The following is a 20,711-nucleotide window of genomic DNA, read 5'->3' as shown; positions in this document are numbered from 1 at the left end:
CACAAATTCAAGCGTGAGCTCCTCGAGCTTAGCTTAGTCATGCAGATACAACATGAGTTTTTGTTCTATCGGTCCAATAGTATACCAATCTTGACACATTTCACAAGGTTATGCAGAACTTGTTAAAACAATGCACATTCATTCATGCATCGCTGGACCTGAAACTAATGCAGTATTTTAATATTAACCATTCACCCTGCTGGTACACAAGAGAAGCTTGAACTTTGGCATCAACACGACGTTCTGGGGGTTTATTATTTTATGTATTTTAGATACCCCAGAGGTTTGTTGACCCTATCCATGGTAGAGCGGTAGAACTCATACCGAGATAACCCTACCAAGCCGTTTCAGATGTATCATCTACTGCAAAAGTTGAGTTCAATCCTTAGATCTTAAGGATAACCCGACCTCCAAACCTCCTGAGTGATGGGAGGTTTCTTGAACTCTATGGTTCATGATAAACACACGTCACTCGTGACTGTACCATCATCGTCTTTCACAATGAACAATAGTCATGAAGGGGTTTGACGGTCTAACCATTACTTATGAGATATTCGAATGCCACTCGGACAAATCAGTGCATTCCATACTAAGGAAATACGTACTCTAACCCCATTCAATATTCTGAAGCATGATCCGACTGTGTGGTCTAGAAACTGTCATATGTTTTATTCATATGAATGTTTGACTCTACTCTCAGCATCTACAACCATCATGAGCACTTTACCTCTTTGATTGTTCTTTAGCTTGCTTCTAACCTAGTTTTAGCTAAACTGGGTTTGAACCTTCTTTACAGAGGCTAAACTAGGTCAGATGACTTCAACCTAGTTGAGAGAAAGGAATAGCAGCTTAAGCTATTAAGATCAAAGTAGTTTGCATCAAACTGTGTTCGGTCCAAGTCAACTAGGTCAGGAGGGTTCAGACTTAACTCAAGTAGGCTAGGTGTAGTTTAAGTGAGTCAGACATAAGCTATGACAAAAAGGTTTGACTTGATCAAGCTTGATTAAACCCAATTGGGCTCAAACTAAGTTAAGCAGGTTCAGACTTGGTCATGCAAGCTCAGGTGAGTAAGGCTAGGTAGGGGAGGTTCTAGAGAGAGAAGGTGGGGTCAATTTTTTTAAAATGAGAAGAAGGCCTCTATTTATAGGCAAAAGGAGGAAGCTTCCTTAGCCTTCTAATGGATAAGCCTTATCCTTTTAAAAGGATATGGTTTGCCCATTTACCTTTTTACCCTTGGTTTTAAAAATAATTTCAAGTGGTTCCTTTTTGTGTGAGGTTCATTTGGATATTTTTATAGAATATTCTGTGAGTCCCATAAGATATTTTTTGAAGAAGATTTTCGTGGGACCCGCCAACATTTTTTGTGGGTCCTACAAAAAAATTGAGTTTTTTATATTTTTTTTTCGAAAACTTTTGATTACGTCATTCTCTTCGTATCGACGGAAATAAAAAAGTTGACTTGTATAAATCTCCTAATTTTACTTAAAGAGAAAGTTATGGCTCTCTTACTGATTGAACATATATTTTCAAGAATACATACCTCTTAAGTATAATTAGTTCGTTGAAATCGATTCGTTTCATATTTCAAGTTCATAAAATATTTTTACATAAAAATGCCTCATGAATTTTATTCAAAAATTTTGCTTAAAATTACGAGTCTTCAAGATTTAGAGACATTCACCCACATTCCTACACAAGATTCAATTTCTCCTAAAAAAATATTTAAAGATGAGAAGGGAAAGATCATAGTGTTTATATAAAAGAAAGGCATCATCAAGGAAGAAGAGAGAATGAATAGACTCATGTTATAGGCGTCGACCCCTCCTGCAACCAAGAAACACGAGACTTTTGGTGCCAAAAGAAGTCTTCCACCTTCAGTGCAAAAGTAAGGTCCGAATGAAGAGTTTGTTCACTAATTAAGGCCTGCTCATCTCCTTCATCCACAACACTCTCAAGATCAGCCCAACTCCTCTCGAATCTCTGCAGAGAACTACCATCAATGGCAGCCCAGTCGTGTTTGTTCTATAGTTGAAGATGGTGATGAACAAGTTGCAACTTATAAAAGATCAAATCAATCAAACAAACAAAAAAATAATAATTTTTGCATCATGAAATTTTGGTGTGATATCAGCCTTTGATTTTTCTTTGCTCTAAAATCACTTGTAGGATCTAGATATGAGGTTTAAGCCCTATTATTGAAAGTAGGGGTGTCAATGGGGGTATAACTTGACCTGTGTAGGATCCTTAAAAGTCAGAGTTTGGTAATAAAGGAAGGGGTCCAATTAGCTATTCGGATCAAACTCATGCGGTCTGGTTATTAAACAGGTCAGGTATGAACCTCCAATCAGAATTTGATGTATTCTTTTCAGATATGGATCTCGAAAATAAGATGCCAATGTGTTGTCTTGTGGGATTTGGACTTACATGGTCGAACAATTTGGGCTTCCGATTTGGATGGGATTGAATGTGGGTTAAATCCAATCAGCTTTTACTTTTCACATATAAAATGCTCGTTTCTAACCTTTTCTTACTGGATCCAGTATCACCTCTGGTTTCTACCTTACCTCAATGAGTTTGAACCCGGCATCAACTTCAGATCTGTTTCTAAATTTTGAATTCAGATTCAGATCAGACATGATTAGGGTGTCAACGGGTCAGATCTAGTTTGGACCCAGGCGGGAGCAAACCCATATCTGATTTAAGGTGCTGGTATCGGATTTGGTTTCAGATCCAATCAGAGACACCATAAAAAAAAACATACCCAAATCCTATAAGGATTACATGAACCAGATCCGGACCATACTTGGTAAAATAATATTTTTTATCTTTTTCTAAAAATTTCTGATCTTAATCAGAACTCAGATCCATCAGAACGGGCAACCACTTCGGGCAGCTCGGGCAGACCATCCAAACCCACCGCGAAGGATACACGTGTCTTTTCCATATATCAGTTTCGCAAAAACCCACCTCCAATTCTTCTTGCTAAAAAAATAAAACCAAAAAAATCAGAAAAAAAATACAGAGAAAATCGATACCCCAATTTCCCCTTCATTTTTTTCTCTTTCTTTCCCTCTCTCTCCGTATTTCTACACTCAATTTCCACTTTTTTAATGCCCAATCGGTTATTTTCCCCAAAAAATTCGGTTTTCTAGTGTTTTTCTGCTCCAGATTGGGGTTTTCTAGGGTTTTTTGGTGCAGTATTAGTTTTTTCTTTTGTTGCTTCTGGTTCGTTGTAGAACTTTTCTATCCTGGTTGTAGAACAAACCATTACTCTGACTCCCTTCTAGGGTTTCTGCTTCGTATTACCCTCAACACGAACTCGTTTCAGTAGAAATTTTGATCGAATGGCTTCTTCTTCTTCTCAATTCCACTTCCTTGGCGTTTGCATCTTCCCTTCTCCGGCGAAGTCCTCGTCTTTGAGCACCGTCTTCTTCGGACAGAGGCTTACGGTAAATCCCTTCTTTAATTCCTCGCGCTCGGCGTTTTTGAAGCTCAGGCAGGACGGGAGGAATGCCCGAGTTGGTCCGGTGAAGGTGGTGAGCGAGAAAGTGGTCGGGATCGACCTCGGGACGACGAACTCGGCGGTCGCGGCGATGGAGGGAGGGAAGCCCACCATCGTGACGAACGCCGAGGGGCAGAGGACGACTCCGTCCGTGGTGGCGTATACGAAGAACGGGGATCGGCTTGTGGGTCAGATTGCGAAGCGCCAGGCCGTGGTGAATCCGGAGAATACGTTCTTCTCAGTGAAGAGGTTCATAGGGAGGAAGATGTCGGAGGTGGACGAGGAGTCGAAGCAAGTGTCGTACAAGGTTGTTAGGGACGAGAACGGGAACGTTAAGCTCGAGTGCCCGGCAATTGGGAAGCAGTTCGCCGCGGAAGAAATCTCGGCTCAGGTTCGTCTTTCCTCAAATTTCTCTTCTTATGCTTCTTTAATCATATACTTAATTTAATTTATGGATTGTTTGTGTGGGAAGAGAGTGAGTATATGGTTCTATTAAGAAGTAATTCATGAATGTTGTGCGGGGAATGCTGTAGAGTTATTAAGATTAGTCTTGTATCACGGTTTCTTTAATTACTAATGTCCATCTTTTCCTGCTAATTTTGTGAGTGATAGAGATTTATCTTAGGAAGCATAACTCATAGTGCAAGCGATGTTGGTCGAAATTTCATTTTTTGTTTTTCTCTTGTTCCTGTAATTTTTGTCGATTCATAGTTGGTGTAGGCTGGTACTTTTTAAACTCTTTACAGATTTTGTTGCGAAGCATATTTATTTGAATGATTATCAAAATTATCAGGCAAATAGACCATTTCCATTCTTTTAACTGCAGACAAGTTATATTAATTTGGTCATTCCGCATGGTTCTTGGTGTACCAATGGAGGAACATGGATTTTTTCACTTTTCTAAATTGTCAACAGCACACCGGAGGGAGGTGTTTTTTATATTTCTTGCTGGAAAGTATGTGAGGAAGATGTTTCTCTTTTTAACTTGTTATGGTGGTTCTTTTAGAATTCTCAGTTTGCTGCATTTTATACCACATGTAGAGGAAGAACTTAAGCATGTGCTGATTAATGTGTAAGGCCGCGATGCAGAATTCCCATTTTTTTATGACTATTGGTTATTTATATAGTTGAATTGTTCTATTTCTTTAGGTTTTGAGGAAGCTTGTCGACGATGCATCAAAGTTCTTGAACGATAAAGTTCAAAAAGCAGTGGTCACAGTGCCTGCTTACTTCAACGACTCCCAGAGAACGGCAACCAAGGATGCTGGGCGAATTGCTGGCTTGGAAGTTCTCCGTATCATTAATGAACCAACTGCAGCTTCTTTGGCATACGGGTTTGAGAAGAAGAACAATGAGACGATCCTAGTTTTTGATCTTGGTGGAGGGACATTTGATGTGTCAGGTAGTCCCATTGAACTGTAGATGTTGCTTACCACCATATTTGCATTTCATTCACTGAGAGATCTTTTTGTTGAATAATAACCATCAAATGATTTAGGTTCCCCATTATAAAAAAGAGGCACAATCTGCTTCTTGGTTGGTTGACATTGTGTTTCTATCACTTCATCATGCATTTGTACAAAAAGGGGGGTCTGGGTGTTAAATTATGTACATAATCATATAATGTTATATATATATTTTATATATATATGGTAATACATATACATATATTAATATATATGTATATGTATCTACTCAAATATATATATAAAATATATATTTCTATTTGTTTAGTCATAAGGGTAGTTTAATCTTTTTCTCTATTTTTGCGCACATTCACTTTATGGATGTGATTGTAATTATTTTTATTTTCTTTCTTTTTGTTTTTTTTATTTCTTTTGTAAGTGTACCAAAAGGTACCTTGGGGGGCCCACCAACATAGACGTTGGGCCCTCTCCAACGTCTATGGGTGGAGCCCCTCCAAGGCCCCTCTTGTGATGTTATAAATAGGGGTTCTCCCCTTTGTATTTTCTTAAGGCTTTGAGTCAAAGCCCAAGTTCTCAATAAATTGATTCCATTATTTTTATGCCTTTGTGCATTTGTGAGTTATTTGTGGGTTGTGCTCTTTGTGCACAAGTGTTCTAAAGTGTTCTTATTGTGCTTTCGTGGTGGGTTCAATATCAAGAATATTAAGGTCTTGATATTAGTATCTTGTTGGAGATACTTTCACATGGTATCAGAGCCAGGTTGGATGAAAAAAGATCGTGTATCTCGGCTCTTGTGAAGCACCTCGAAAATCGTGCCCTCAAGCTAGTGAAGATTTTGAGTAAAGCATTTGCTTCGGGCAATATTTTAGAAGCAACTTTTGTCAAGAAAAGGTTGAAAATCCGTTAAGGTACGCTTTATTTTCCATCTTCTCCTCTCCTTAATGGGTGAAAAAGACTCCCACTTCTCCCTTGGTTTTAAACTTAGTGGTTCGAACTACCATGTTTGGGCCGGCAATATGGAAGCCCATATCAAAGGGAAAGGTCTTTGGGGTTATGTTCAAGGTTCCATATCGGAACCCGAACCCAAGCTTTCTATTATAGAGAAAGGGGAAATTAAAATTCTTGAAGGAGAAGATAGACAAAAGGCCTTAGAAGAATATTCCAAAAAGCATAATGAGTGGGAAATGAAGAACTTCAAGATATTGTCTTGGATTTTTTCGTCCGTAGAAACCAAGATCAATGCAAACATCATCAAGTTTAAAAGGGCCTCCGAAGCTTGGTTATACCTTGAAAAAATGTATACGTCAAGGGACTTGTCTCACAAATACTACCTCCAAAAGAAAGCCTTGACTCTTCAACAAAATGATTTATCTATTCGGGAATATTTTGCCGAATTATCATCTATTTGGGACGAGCTTGCCATGCTCGAACCAAAATGGAGCGGAGAAGCTATTGAATTAAGGCACAAACAACTAGAGGAAGATCGTTTCTTCAACTTCCTAAATGGTCTTAGACCCGAATTTGAGCAAATTCGGTCCTCCCTTTTATCGGCTTTTACCTCCCCATCTATTGAAGATGTCATCACCAAGCTAAGTGGTGAGGAAACACGTATGGGGATTAGTAAAAATAATCCAAGCATTCTTGCTACACCTTCTCAAAATGACTATGAAGTGGTCAATGCCGTGTCAAGACCCGGTAATAATTTGAAGACCTACAAACCGCCCCATTTCAAAAATCAAGGGCAAAATGATCGATATGGCAAGAGAGATTATAGCAAATTAACTTGCCATTTTTGTAAAGAACCGGGACATATCAAACCCAATTGTCCCAAATGGAAGAAATTCCTCGCCGCGGCTTTAGCATCCCAATCGGAGGAACGGCCTTCAACATCAAATGAACCTCTTTCGCTTCATCAAATTATGGATGCTCTTCAACCTCTTCTCAAAGGAGGCACTTCCGAAGCCGCTATGTCATCTTCTTCCTCTCTTGGTAAGACATCTTGGCTACTTGATTCTGGTGCTTCATTTCATATGACTCCAAGTCATTGTTTTCTTTCTAATTATTCTGAAAATCGCCTTCCATCTTTTGTCTCAACCGCGGATGGAACCCCTCTTGAAATTAAAGGAATGGGCAATTTTGAAAAACAAGACTTCTTTATCCCAAAAATTCGTCTTATTCCAAAACTAAACTTAAATTTACTTTCCGTTTCTCAACTCTCGGACTATGGTTGCGATATAAAATTTTCTTCTAATAAATGTTGGATACAGGATCGCCAGTCCGGGAAATTGATTGGGGAAGGCTCTAGGAGAGGAGACCTCTACTATGTTGATTTTCTTAAAATTCCCAAGAATCAATTTTGTAATGTTGCTCAAAACAAAGATATTCATGTATGGCATAAGAGATTGGGTCATCCCAACATTGTTAAAATCTCTTATTTGTCTTTTATTAAGCATCTTTGTAATGAAAATTTTGTTTGTAATGAATGTATTCTTGGAAAAATGAGAAGTCTTCCTTTTCCTCAAAGGTCCATGTTTACAACAAGACCTTTTGAAATTGTTCACTCCGATGTATGGGGTCCGGCTCCGGTGATATCTAAGGGAGGTTTCTCATACTATGTTATCTTTGTGGACGATTTCACTAGGTTTAGTTGGATATATTTTTTTAAACATAAACATGAAGTTTTCTCAACTTTTAAAACATTTCATATGATGGTTTTAAATCAATTCAATGGAAATTTAAAAATTTTTAGAACCGATTCGGGTGGCGAATACCTTTCCAATGAATTTAAAAGCTATCTTGAAAACTACGGAATTCTCCATCAAAAGTCTTGTCTCAAAACCCCCCAACAAAATGGGTTGGCTGAACGGAAACATAGGCATATTATTGAAACCACACGAACTTTGCTCATTTCTCAAAATATACCGAAAAAACTTTGGGCGGAGGCCGCTCTTACTTCTGTCTATCTCATAAATAGACTTCCATCTAGAAACTTGAACAAGATTTCCCCGTTTGAAAAGTTATACGAAAAAGAACCTGATTATAGCAGGTTAAGGGTTTTTGGATGTAAATGTTTTGTCCTTACTGATAAAAATGACAAACTCTCTCCTAAGGCCATTCCTTGTGCCTTTCTTGGTTACTCTGAAACTCATAAAGGTTTTCGTTGTTATGATGTTAAGAGTGATAAACTTTATGTTTCCAGAAATGTAAGCTTCTTGGAAAATGTTAGTGGTTTCGAAAAACTTGAAACTAATGACGAGAATATAGACTATTCTTTTTTGTTTGATTTATTAACTGAAGATGATGATACTAGCGATGATGAAACAAATCAAAATGATGAAACTCATTCTGATCAACCCATTAATGAAGAACCACATAGAGATCCTATAACCTATTCTCATAGAGATAGGAGTTCTTTTAGAAGTGCCCTCGAAAGATATGATAGTGAGTCTACCCCTTCAAGTGAAGGAAATCTTCGTAGGACCGAAAGATCAAGAAAACCACCTTCTAGGTTCATTTCATATGAGTCTTTTTCACCAAAATATAGAGCCTGTCTAAGCGCCATTCACTCGTACATAGAACCTAGGGATTTCGAGGAAGCACAAAAATGCCCGGAATGGATAGTTGCTATGAATAATGAACTTGAAGCCCTAAAGAAAGCAAAAACCTGGGAGTTTCAAGACCTTCCTAAAGATAAGAAAGCAATAGGGTGTAGATGGGTTTTTAAAGTCAAAACTAAGAGTGATGGGTCTCTTGAGAGATATAAGGCCTGCTTAGTTGCAAAAGGATATGGTCAAAAATATGAGATTGATTATGAGGAGACTTTTGCCCCCGTTGCTCGGATGGTCACCGTCCGATGTCTTATAACCGTTGCTTCAATAAATAAATGGAACATCTATCAGATGGATGTTAAGAATGCGTTTTTAAACAGAGATTTAAACGAAGTATATATGGATGCTCCTCCTGGAATGGAGTACCCTAAAGGGAAAGTGCTTCGTCTTCGGAAAGCACTTTATGGTTTAAAACAAGCTCCCAAAGCTTGGTATGATAGGTTTAACTCCGTGATGTTAGACAATGGTTTTTTATCATGCTTTACTAATACTGCCTTGTTTGTTAGAAAATCTAATGCAGGGATTGTTATTCTGTTGCTATATGTGGATGACATGCTTATTACTGGGAGTGATTCTAAAGGGATTACAAGCATAAAATCCATTTTAAAGGATAAGTTTGAAATGTCTGACTTGGGTTTCTTAACTTATTTTTTGGGTATTGAGGTTGCATACTCTCATAGAGGGTATTTTTTGTCTCAAACTAAGCTTGCATCTGAGATTATTGATAGGTCAGGTATTACAGATGATAAAGTTTGTGAAACTCCTGCTATAGTAGGAGCAAAAATGAAGATTGATGATGGTATTCCTCTCCCCGATCCTACTCCCTACAGGCAACTAGTAGGCTCGTTGATGTATCTAAGTATCACCAGACCAGATATCTCACATGCGGTGCATACGGCAAGTCAATTTCAGCATGCACCAACTTCTGTTCACATGGGTGCTATCTTGCGTGTCGTGAGATACCTAAAGCACACTATTAATAAGGGAGTTTTTCTGTCTTCCTCTTCTGAGTTAAAATTAATTGCTTATACTGACTCTGATTGGGGAGGTGACCCAAATAACCGTCACTCCACCACTGTTTTTGTGTATTCTTAGGAGACTCATTGATCTCATGGAGATGCAAGAAGCAGCAAAAGGTATCTCTATCATCAACTGAAGCTGAATATCGTGCCATGGCGACTACTACCATGGAAATTGTTTGGATTCATGGAAGATATGGGAATCAAAATTGAAGGGCCTACCAAGCTTTGCTGTGACAACAAAAGTGCGATTTATATTGCTAAAAATCACACTTTTCATGAGCAGACCAAACATATTGAGATAGACTGTCACTATGTTTGGGAGGCGTATCTCCACGGAATCATTGACCTTCCATATGTCACGTCCGAGTATCAGTTGGCAGATTTCTTCACTAAAGCCTTGTGTGCTCCGCGTTTCAACTTCCTTCTTAGCAAACTCTCGGTCATCCTGCCCTAAGTTTGAGGGGGGGTGTTAAATTATGTACATAATCATATAATGTTATATATATATTTTATATATATATGGTAATACATATACATATATTAATATATATGTATATGTATCTACTCAAATATATATATAAAATATATATTTCTATTTGTTTAGTCATAAGGGTAGTTTAGTCTTTTTCTCTATTTTTGCGCACATTCACTTTATGGATGTGATTGTAATTATTTTTATTTTCTTTCTTTTTGTTTTTTTTATTTCTTTTGTAAGTGTACCAAAAGGTACCTTGGGGGGCCCACCAACATAGACGTTGGGCCCTCTCCAACGGTCACATTTGTGACCGTTGGAGGGGCTCCAACGTCTATGGGTGGAGCCCCTCCAAGGCCCCTCTTGTGATGTTATAAATAAGGGTTCTCCCCTTTGTATTTTCTCAAGGCTTTGAGTCAAAGCCCAAGTTCTCAATAAATTGATTCCATTATTTTTATGCCTTTGTGCATTTGTGAGTTATTTGTGGGTTGTGCTCTTTGTGCACAAGTGTTCTAAAGTGTTCTTATTGTGCTTTCGTGGTGGGTTCAATTTCAAGAATATTAAGGTCTTGATATTAGTATCTTGTTGGAGATACTTTCACACTGGGACTAGGCCCCTTTTCTTTGATTGACTCTCTTTGGTCATTTCCTGATCACATAGTTAACTGACCCTACTCTCTGTTGAAACTGTGTTGAGATGTGCTGGAATTAACTAAGTTGGTCAAATTCTTGTCAGGTTTTGTCATGATTTCCCCCTTTTTGAGCCATCAAGTTATTTTCTATGGATGGGACGACTTATAATGATTCATTTAAGATAAACGTTGATCTTTCTATGTTTCCTTTACTTTTTCTTTTATGTCTTCATTTTTTCTCAATTATATTTGTTTCACCATAAATGCAGCTCTTGAGGTTGGAGATGGTGTGTTTGAGGTGCTTTCAACTTCTGGTGATACTCATTTGGGTGGTGATGACTTTGATAAGGTTCAATCATTTGCATTGCTGAGATGACTTTTGTTGTTTTCAGCATAGTGAATTATATATGTATATTTGTTGTTATTGACTACAATTTCTAATACTTAATAAAACAGAGAATTGTAGATTGGCTCGCCTCTAACTTCAAGAGGGATGAGGGTATAGACCTATTGAAGGATAAGCAAGCTTTACAGCGTCTGACTGAAACAGCGGAGAAGGCAAAGATGGAGCTCTCATCATTGACTCAGACAAATATAAGGTTTTGTTATATGGTAGATTGCATTGTTCTGCCTTCCTTCCCCGGATTTTAGTTCTCTCAATTGGCTGACACTGATTTCTTGTACAGCTTGCCTTTTATAACTGCGACTGCTGAAGGTCCCAAACATATCGAGACAACCCTCACAAGGGCCAAGTTTGAAGAGCTGTGCTCAGATTTGCTTGATCGGTAAATATTTTTCGGTTCTTTTGGATTCTCAATTCACGTGTTTGCAAATCTATGATCATGTTGGATAGAATTTAGCGCCAATAATGGCAAGTTCAAATGGAATTTGGTGGAAGATTATTCTCCTTTGCAGGTGTAAGAGTTCTAGTAATTTGTAGAATGGGAAAACTTCAGTGAGATGGTGGATGCATGGTTGATATTTTCTAGATTGTGGTCTGGGTCTGAAGGAAATGTATGCACAGGTGGGCTGCATGCTGAGTTACTGTTGACTAATCTTATTTCTTTCAAGTTGTTACGGGGATTTGTGGGGCCTACTTCATCTTGATCATGCTACGCAACTGGCATGCTTATCCCACGGACATTTACAAGCTGATTGTAATGTAGATTGGATACCTAACAACGAGTTGAAATAAGAGGAAAACATTATTATTCGACTTGGTTTTTCTCTTGTATACACTGGGGGGGGGGGGGGAGGGGTGCGCAAAGGAGGTTTTCTATAGCTGTATGCTTTTTGCTAATAATTTCTGCTATCCTTGTTTCATTATCTGAGTAATCTGGGTGCACCTGTTAGGTTGAGAACACCTGTGGACAATGCACTGAGGGATGCAAAACTTTCATTCAAAGATTTGGATGAGGTGATTCTTGTTGGTGGATCAACAAGGATGCCAGCTGTGCAGGAGCTCGTGAAGAAGATGACTGGCAAAGAGCCTAATGTGACTGTCAACCCCGATGAAGTTGTTGCTCTCGGGGCTGCAGTACAGGTCAGTTTATGGTCCATGCATTTGTGCTATGATCTCCTCTTATGTTAATGGAGTGAGGAGGTTCTTTGTTCTGCAACCAATTCACCTGGCTTCAAATTTCTGCACTTTACTGTGAAATTCTTTGGTCAGTTCTATATTTCAGACCAGATTGAACTGAGATTGAACTGATAGTGCTCTATATGTCAGGCTGGTGTTTTGGCTGGTGATGTCAGTGACATTGTTCTTTTGGATGTGACACCCTTATCTCTCGGACTAGAAACACTGGGTGGTGTTATGACAAAGATCATCCCTCGAAACACGACACTTCCAACCTCAAAGTCAGAAGTCTTCTCCACAGCGGCTGATTCACAAACTAGTGTGGAGATCAATGTGTTGCAGGGGGAAAGAGAGTTTGTGAAGGACAATAAGTCCCTTGGTAGCTTCCGGTTTGATGGTATCCCTCCAGCACCTCGTGGAGTTCCTCAGATAGAAGTCAAGTTTGACATCGACGCCAATGGCATCCTTTCAGTTATTGCCATTGATAAGGGCACAGGGAAGAAGCAGGATATTACCATCACTGGTGCTAGTACCCTGCCTGGTGATGAGGTATGCATAAAGCTCCCATTTTCCTACCTTCTCAATTGTTTACTCCTTAGCCTTGGCCAGATCATTAGCCTATCCTAGCTTGGAAACTAGTGTCTGTGGGTTCTTGGTTGTCTTTGGTGAACTGTTGGATCTGTTTGTGTATTCTCTTCGGTGATCAAAGGACCCTTCTCCAGGTTTTTGCAGCTTTATATTTGGGGAATATGATTGTCATCCTGTTTTATTTCTTAGATGGTATGCTTGCCCATTTTATTAATTTTGATCATTCTGGAAGTTCAAGTTGTTACTTTCTTGGTATGTGTTGATCTCCCAGTTCTGTGGCAGAGCACGGTATCTTCTTTGATTCTCTCAGTTGTGTTTCCCATTGTTTCTTTATGAGATTTTGATTGCCTCAAATCTGTATTTTTAGTCCTTTTTGCCTTAGAGCATACTGTGTTGCAAAGTAGGCTCTGCCTCTCTGTTCCTTTTCAGTCTTGTTTCCACAAACAGTGGTGTTTTGCTTGATGTGTTGTGCATTTTATTGTATTTGTATGTACTGTAGACCCGGCAAACATCAAATTCTTTTGGCTGGTTGTGGTTTCTGGTCCTCTTCTTTTATCTAGCTTTAGTGTTTTTCATTGTCAAAGAAACAGTTTCACGATCTTCTTTGCTTACACTGGAATGATTGTTGCAGGTGGAAAGAATGGTTAAGGAGGCCGAGAAGTTTGCCAAGGAGGACAAGGAGAAGAGAGACACCATCGACACTAAGAACCAGGCCGAGTCCGTCGTGTACCAGACAGAGAAGCAGCTCAATGAGCTAGGGGACAAGGTGCCTGCTCAAGTGAAGGAGAAGGTGGAGGCCAAGCTCGGGGAGCTCAAGAGCGCCATCTCGGGCGGCTCAACTCAGGAGATAAAGGACAAGATAGCTGCACTGAACCAGGAGGTGATGCAGCTGGGTCAGTCCCTCTACAACCAACAGCCTGCGGCCGCAAGCGGACCATCCCCGGGTGCTGGGGCTGGGCCTGGCAGCAAGGGCCCGACTGATGATGGCGATGTCATAGATGCAGATTTCACCGACAGCAAGTGATGAGTTTTCGGAAACCATACACGATCTTTGCCTCTTTTTTTTTGGTTTGTGGGTCGGGGGAGCGTTTTATTGTTTTGGGTGAGATGGGGTTGTTGGGGTCTTTTTCTTACTCTAAAGTTTTGTATTTTGCTAGATGCATGGTTTTGCTTGTCAAGATAGTAATTTTATATCTTGCAAGTTATATTTTTAAAACTTATCAAAGTTTATAATGACAGAGGAAAGGTTTCATGAGTTACTTGGCTTCTGTTACAAGTAAAGTTTGTAGAGTTTTGACAAAATATAACTGAAATGTATGTGTCTGAGAGGCCCACACCCACATCGTTTGCTAGTGTTGTTATGAATTGCGTCATTCTATGTATTATAATGTACATAATAAGTTTGACATGTTAATAGAGAGAGCATATGCTCTGTGGTCAAAATGCTGGTTGTTTGATATTTATCATAAAAAAATGCATGCTCAGTTATCGGTTACTCTTAAAAGAATAACAAAAAACACTTGATATGTTGACAAGATTGTAATTAACAACTTTTATATGGCACAAAACTGAAATAAAATGTGCAAAAAATATGATTATTACAATCATGTCTCTTGTCTCAAAAACATCTAAAAAGAGAGGTAAAGAAAGACTCAAGGAACATAAACTTTGACCCATGCACTTACCTTGAAGTTATTGCTAACCTGAATGATCGGATAGGATACTTTTGAGATTTTAGAATATTTATTTCAAGATACTTTTGACATTTTAGATAAAAGTGAGTTTGTATCAAGAAATTACCCTTCAATAATTGATGATGAAGGGTCTGGTTGGCAAATATTCATCCAATGAACACACTGTGATCCAACTTTGAGTGGGCGTTATGTTGGACAAGAGAAACTGCCCTTAGAATCAGAGACCTAGCCACGCTGGTTTTGCCTTTCCTACTTATGATCACTGTCCTTGCACTGTAAAACTTACCTGAAAATATATTTTTTAATAAAAATTGGGCATAAAATGTATCATGTGCAAGTTTTACTTATTTGGTAGGGTCTAGTTAGTTTACTTGTAAGAGTTGGAATGGTTTTTTATATTGAAAATGCAGGTGAGAGTTAAATGTGGGTTTGAGTCCGGGGCGAAGCTAGGTAGAGGTCCGAAAATATCGGGTGGGCACCACCCTGACATTACTACTGCATATTAAAAAATGATATCTATATCAATATTACATGTGCGTGAATGGGCTCGCGGTTAACTAGGTTAGTTAGAAGGTACATTTTTAATCATGTTTCAAGTTCAATCGATTTTAATGTCACCTTTTTTAAATATAAGAAGGATCAGATTAGATTACGTTTAAAAACAGAATTTGAATCCGCATCCTATTAGATAAAAGTAAAACCCTGATTCTATTTTTCAATCAGATTTAAATTTTTTACTGAACTTGACTAAACGGGTTTGGATCAGTAACCTGAACCTGTACCATATACATCCGTAGCATTTGTGCCTAGGGATGTCAACCCGATCCTGACCTGCACCGGATCTGGAAAGATCAGGGTTTGGTAACAAAAGAGTGCGTCCAGTTAACTATTTAGGTCAGACCTATGAGGTCCGATTACAAACAAATTGGACATGGTTTATGAAATTTTATACCAAACTGGGTAACCCAACTTCCAATTAAGATTCACAAATTTTCAATGTAAAAAAGTTAAAAATAAAAACCTCTACCGGGTATGGATCAGGTTTGGCTTGTGTAATTTTATCCGATTCAGGCATGATTTTTTATAAAAAATTCTATTAGATCCAGATCCAGATATGACATTGACACCTCATAGTCCGATCACAGATTCTGGAGCTACCCATTTTGACGGAGGTCCGACCAGTTGACACCCCTATCTATGCCCACCCTAGTTTAGATTTCTGGCTCCGCCCCTGGTCCACTGCCATCCCTACCAATGATGGGGCTTAGAGGTTTTATCAGCAGAGGCCTACACCAGGGCTGGCTGGGTTCACGCTCACCCCAATTGCAGCCAATTCATGAGAACCAGGTTTTCTCTTAACCTCTAACCAAAAAACAGTTGCAACCAATGAGAACCAGGTTTTCTTTTAGCCTAATCCAAAAAAAAACACACACATAAATGTTCAGCTTTTCGAAGCCAAATTCACCAATCAACTGGTAAAAGATAATATATTCGAGCTCCTCAGAATTTATGGGTGTCAATGAGTTGGGTTTGATCCAAGTCAGATCCGTACCAAACCCTATAGGATCAGGGTTTGGTGATAAAGAAGGAGGTCCAACTAGAATCCAGTTTGGAGATCCGATTAGTATATAGAGTTGGGTATAGATTGTGAAATTTTATACTAAAGTTGGGTCAGATTCGAGTAGGGATGGCAGTGGACAGGGGGGAAAAGGGCCCCCGCCATGCCTCACCCCGTTTGGATCGGGATGGAAGACATGAAACGGGAATGGAGGCGGGGATGAAAGTTAAAATTAAAACCCGTGCAGGAATGGACTTACGCTTTTCACCGCCCTGCCCTATTCCCATCCCGATCTCTGCCTTGCCCCATCCCCAATCTTTCTTTAGGGATGGCAGTGGACCGAGGGGAAATGGGGCCCCGCCCCACCTCACTCCGTTTTGACGAGGGATGGAGGTTAAAATCAAAACCCATGCGGGGATGGAAGGTAGGATTTTAAGACGGGGCGGGGGTGGAGACCTTGTCCTCCCGCCCCAGTCTACTGCCATCCCTAGACTCGAGTTCCAAATAAGACTCATAAATTTTCAATGTAGAAAAGATAAAAAAAATATATTTTACTAGGTATGGACTGGGTCTGGTTCTTGTAATCTTTATAGAATTCGGGTATGGTTTTTCTTATGGTAGACGGATCAGATCCTGTACCTCAAAATCAGATTCAGGTTCGGACCCACTTTAGTCTGAACCAAGTCCGACCTATTAACACCCTAATCTACATATCAAGAGGGGATGATTTGGACTTAATGTTGCCCCTTTGTATGTTTTTCCTGCCTAACCTTTTCTAAACAATATAGATTTCAGCATATGCTTTACTCCAACTCCAAGTTTCGGAAGTTGGGTTTGAAGAAATCCATGGGCTGGCATTGTCTGAAGCTCTACTCAGGCGTGACTTCCAGAAGTCAGAATTTAGGTTCTGTTTGGGAGACAGAGTTTAGAAGCTCTACCCGTTTACTCAAACCCGACCCATCAACCTGCCCACTAACCTGCCAACCCGTTAATCCAACCTGATCAATTTATTAAACGGGTTAACAGTTTAATAAATGGGTCGGGTTCATGTTTGCCACAACTCTTAGAAAGCAACAAGGTTGAAGCTAGGTGTACTCCTCAGTGAGCAGGGGAGACGTCATCGGTTTTACCAACCGGAGCCAATGCGCCGTCATTGATAGGTTTTTTATTTCCTTGGATTATCAAAAAAAAAAAACGACTGATGGAAGCAGATCAGGTCATGCTGAACATGAACGTTAAGACCACGTGGCATTCATCCAAAATGGAAACAGACGGCCACGATGTCGGCATGAGCAAAAACGCTCATGTTCAGCATGACCTGATCTGCTTCCATATCGGATCCCATAATCCAGGACAGGTTAAGGCACTCTCCAAAATAAATGTGGTCCAGGCCTGGGAACTCAAGGAGTCTGCTGGTCAAAAAGGACAATAGGCGAGGCCGCTTGATGTCTCACATCCAGGAATCCATGTGTTTTTTTGGTAATATCCTTTCAGCAGGTAACAGTTCCGTACTAGAAATCCACCGGCGGAAGCAAAGGAGAGAAGAGGCCAGGAGTGCTCCTTCCAATCGAAATTGAGAAGGTGGTGCTAAAAAGAGAATCGATTTTTCTTTTTTTCTTAGATGGGTAAGGGAAAGGACTCAACCTAAGCAACAATGGAGGTAAGTATCTACCCCATCTGAATTTTCACTCAAATTTTGTGTGTATATTGATGTCTCTACTTGCTGAAATCATGGGATTAAAATTACCCATTTTTCCAATTTTTTCCGATCTCCATTTTCCATTCTATTAGTGTAGGATTCTGATTCAGCTTTCTGTGGGTCTTTTGTAGAAATTCTGTTCTTTGATGAAGATTTCTGATACGTTTATGATAGGAATCTGCACCAATGGTGCATACCTGCCAAATCTTGGAGACACCCATCTTTAGATTAGCTTGAATTTGGGTGCGTTACATGTTTTTTTGGGTTTTGGTGGGGTTAATGCTTGTGATTTGAATTGGGTTTTTTCAAAACAAATCATTGACATTTTTGGGTACCATCTCTTATTACCTACAGTTTTGGGTACATGATTTTGTGTCCATTTTTGGCTCCTCACTATCGGTTAGCTTGAGTTTGGTTGCTGCTTCATGATGTTGGTTTTTCAGGGTTAGGGTCAGGGTTCGGTGGTTGCAAGTTTGGATGTGGGAACTTGGACAATGGTGACATCAAAATTTGAGGGTTCCAAGCAGTATTATGCCACAAGTAGTCTTGTTCTTGGTTATGCTGTTTGCTCTAGCCTCCTTGCTGTGATCAACAAGTATGCCATCACAAAGTTCAATTTCCCTGGACTATTGACAGCCCTCCAGTACCTTACATCTGCATTGGGTGTTTGGATCCTGGGGAAATTGGGTCTTCTTTACCATGATCCTTTCTGCATTGATACTGCCAAAAGATTCCTCCCTGCTGCGCTCGTTTTCTACTTGGCAATCTTCACAAACACAAACCTTCTCCGCCATGCGAATGTGGATACATTCATTGTCTTCCGATCGTTAACGCCTCTCTTGGTTGCCATTGCTGACACTGTCTTTAGGAGACAGCCATTGCCATCTAAGTTTACTTTTGCATCATTGGTGATAATCTTGGCGGGTGCATTGGGGTATGTTGCGACAGATTCGGCCTTCACCCTTACCGCATACTCATGGGCAGTTGCTTATTTGTTTACGATCACCACAGAGATGGTGTACATCAAGCACATGGTCACAAATCTTGGGTTGAACACTTGGGGCTTTGTTTTCTACAACAATTTGTTGTCGTTGATGATGGCACCACTGTTTTGGTTCATAACTGGAGAGTATAACGATGTGTATTTGGCTGTTAAAGGGTTGGAGACGAGTCACTGGATCAAACCTGGTGCATTTTTTGCGGTCTCACTGTCTTGTGCATTTGGGTTGGCCATCAGCTTCTTTGGGTTTGCAGCAAGGAAGGCAATTTCAGCTACTGCATTTACTGTCACTGGTGTTGTCAATAAGTTCCTTACAGTGGCTATTAACGTTTTGATCTGGGACAAGCATGCTAGTCCATTTGGTTTGCTATGCTTGCTTTTCACGCTTGTTGGTGGAATTCTTTACCAGCAGTCTGTTACTGGATCCCCTCCTCCACAGCATGGGACAGCGGCTACAAAACAGGCAGATGAGGTTGATGGCCGTGGTGAAGGTGAAACAGATGATGAAGAAAAGAGGTTATTGAGTAAGTATTCTGGGGAATAACGTAGGGGAGATAATGCCATTTCCAGTTTGTAATGTTTTGCTTTCCTAGGCAGCTAAGGATGTATGTCATGTGAAGTTTTAGTTCTCTTTTAGGTTACAACTATTTTTGAGTTGTAATTTGTTAGTTGATGTATTTGATGCTCAATATGGCTTAGCGATGTTATACAATTCATTTTCTTTTATGAATCCTGTTTTGTTCTGTAGCTCTTCTCTGATATAAACTGTTGTTTGAAATTTGGTTGTACAGGGAAACAGAGGCATTTTAAGATCTCTTTCGAGTAAGGATTTTTCTCCTTTTTGCTTTTCCTCTTCTGGCATACATTCTCCAGATTAACTCAAGTGGGTGTAAAGATGGAATTCCCATTTCCAGATAGTAAAATTTTATTTTTATGGGCAGCTAAGGATGTATCTTATGTAAGGTCTTAGTTCTCCTTTAGATTACAACTAATTTGAATGTCATTCACATGAGGTTATATTTGTTGCTTTGTGCTCTTGGATTAGCAATACTGTACCATGTATTTTCTTTTTATGAATGTAGTTCCCTTATGTAGCTCCATTCTTATATAAACTATTGTCTGAGAATTTGGTTGTACAGGGCAATAGAGGAATTTTGTGATCTCTCCTGACTATGGATTTTCTTTTGTTCCTTTTTTTCTTTTCTGACATAAATCGTTCTCTATATTCACTCAAGTGCAGCCTTTCCAAAAAAATAAATAAAAAGATATGTTGTTTCCTTGGTGATGGTTTGAGTTTACTGACCTGGAGAAGAATGTATCTTGAGAAAGTGATCTACGCCCTTCGTCTGATATTACAACTGTTGAAGTCGGCTGGGGTTTCTGGCAAAACAGAGAGAGAGAGAGAGAGAGAGAGAGAGAGAGAGAGAGAGAGAGAGAGAGAGAGAGAGAGAGAGAGAGGAAGAAAAATCGTTATTTTGCATTAGACCCTAATCCCTTCTTAAAGGAATTAGTTAATAATAGGTTACAAAGGAATCCATCTATTTTTCACTAATTACATACCGCTACTGCCACCCAAACTGAAAAGATATTTTCTTTTTTAACACTCCCCCTCAAGCTGGAGCATATATATCTATCATGCTCAGCTTGTCACAACATTTAAGAAAGCCCACACTAGCAAGAGGTTTAGTAAACACATCAGCAGATTGATCCTCTGAAGCAACATGACAAGTAGAGATTTGTCCTGTCTCTACTAGATATCTTATGTAGTGACAATCAACTTCAATGTGTTTCGTCCTCTCGTGAAACACTGGATTATTTGCAATATAGGTGACTGCTCTGTTATCATATCTCATCACCATCGGCGTTGAGGTCTGTACATGTAGATCTCTGAGAACTGATCTAACCCATATCATTTCGGCTGCAGTTTGAGC

At 39.5% G+C, this 20,711-nt stretch overlaps 2 protein-coding genes across 4 annotated transcripts; both read left to right on the top strand.

Moving 5' to 3' along the window:
* The first annotated feature begins 2,988 nt into the window (after positions 1-2,988).
* LOC149817325 (stromal 70 kDa heat shock-related protein, chloroplastic-like) lies at positions 2,989-14,088 on the top strand. The gene is made up of 8 exons (XM_089988203.1): positions 2,989-3,893; positions 4,652-4,904; positions 10,932-11,011; positions 11,119-11,261; positions 11,349-11,447; positions 12,016-12,205; positions 12,392-12,790; positions 13,461-14,088. Exons 1-8 carry the CDS (start codon positions 3,345-3,347, stop codon positions 13,851-13,853), a joined length of 2,106 nt encoding a protein of 701 aa, XP_089844329.1. The 5' UTR covers positions 2,989-3,344; the 3' UTR covers positions 13,854-14,088.
* Positions 14,089-17,584: 3,496 nt separating this feature from the next.
* LOC149817324 (GDP-fucose transporter 1-like) lies at positions 17,585-19,949 on the top strand. 3 transcript variants are annotated; one of them, XM_089988206.1, is made up of 4 exons: positions 17,585-17,741; positions 17,912-18,023; positions 18,224-19,304; positions 19,572-19,949. In XM_089988206.1, exons 3-4 carry the CDS (start codon positions 18,275-18,277, stop codon positions 19,604-19,606), a joined length of 1,065 nt encoding a protein of 354 aa, XP_089844332.1. In that variant the 5' UTR covers positions 17,585-17,741; positions 17,912-18,023; positions 18,224-18,274; the 3' UTR covers positions 19,607-19,949. The 3 variants fall into 3 exon arrangements, with proteins under 3 accessions (XP_089844332.1, XP_089844330.1, XP_089844331.1); XM_089988204.1 differs by lacking the exon at positions 17,912-18,023 and having other exon boundaries at positions 18,230-19,304; XM_089988205.1 differs by lacking the exon at positions 17,912-18,023.
* Positions 19,950-20,711: the final 762 nt, after the last annotated feature.

Source organism: Nuphar pumila, chromosome 14, assembly GCF_984573655.1.
Source record: "Nuphar pumila chromosome 14, dmNupPumi1.hap1.1, whole genome shotgun sequence".
NCBI classification, from domain to species: domain Eukaryota; kingdom Viridiplantae; phylum Streptophyta; class Magnoliopsida; order Nymphaeales; family Nymphaeaceae; genus Nuphar; species Nuphar pumila.
This window is presented reverse-complemented; position numbering and strand designations above follow the sequence as displayed.

What these genes read in the sequence shown, in the direction of transcription:
- LOC149817324 (XM_089988204.1), top strand. An exon ending in TGAAGAAAAGAGGTTATTGA is followed by an intron (nt 19,305 to 19,571) that starts GTAAGTATTCTG and finishes TTGGTTGTACAG; the next exon opens with GGAAACAGAGGCATTTTAAG.
- LOC149817325 (XM_089988203.1), top strand. Translation starts at nt 3,345, where the DNA reads ATGGCTTCTTCTTCTTCTCAATTCCACTTCCTTGGCGTTTGCATCTTC. An exon ending in TGCTCAGATTTGCTTGATCG is followed by an intron (nt 11,448 to 12,015) that starts GTAAATATTTTT and finishes TGCACCTGTTAG; the next exon opens with GTTGAGAACACCTGTGGACA. An exon ending in CTCTCGGGGCTGCAGTACAG is followed by an intron (nt 12,206 to 12,391) that starts GTCAGTTTATGG and finishes TCTATATGTCAG; the next exon opens with GCTGGTGTTTTGGCTGGTGA.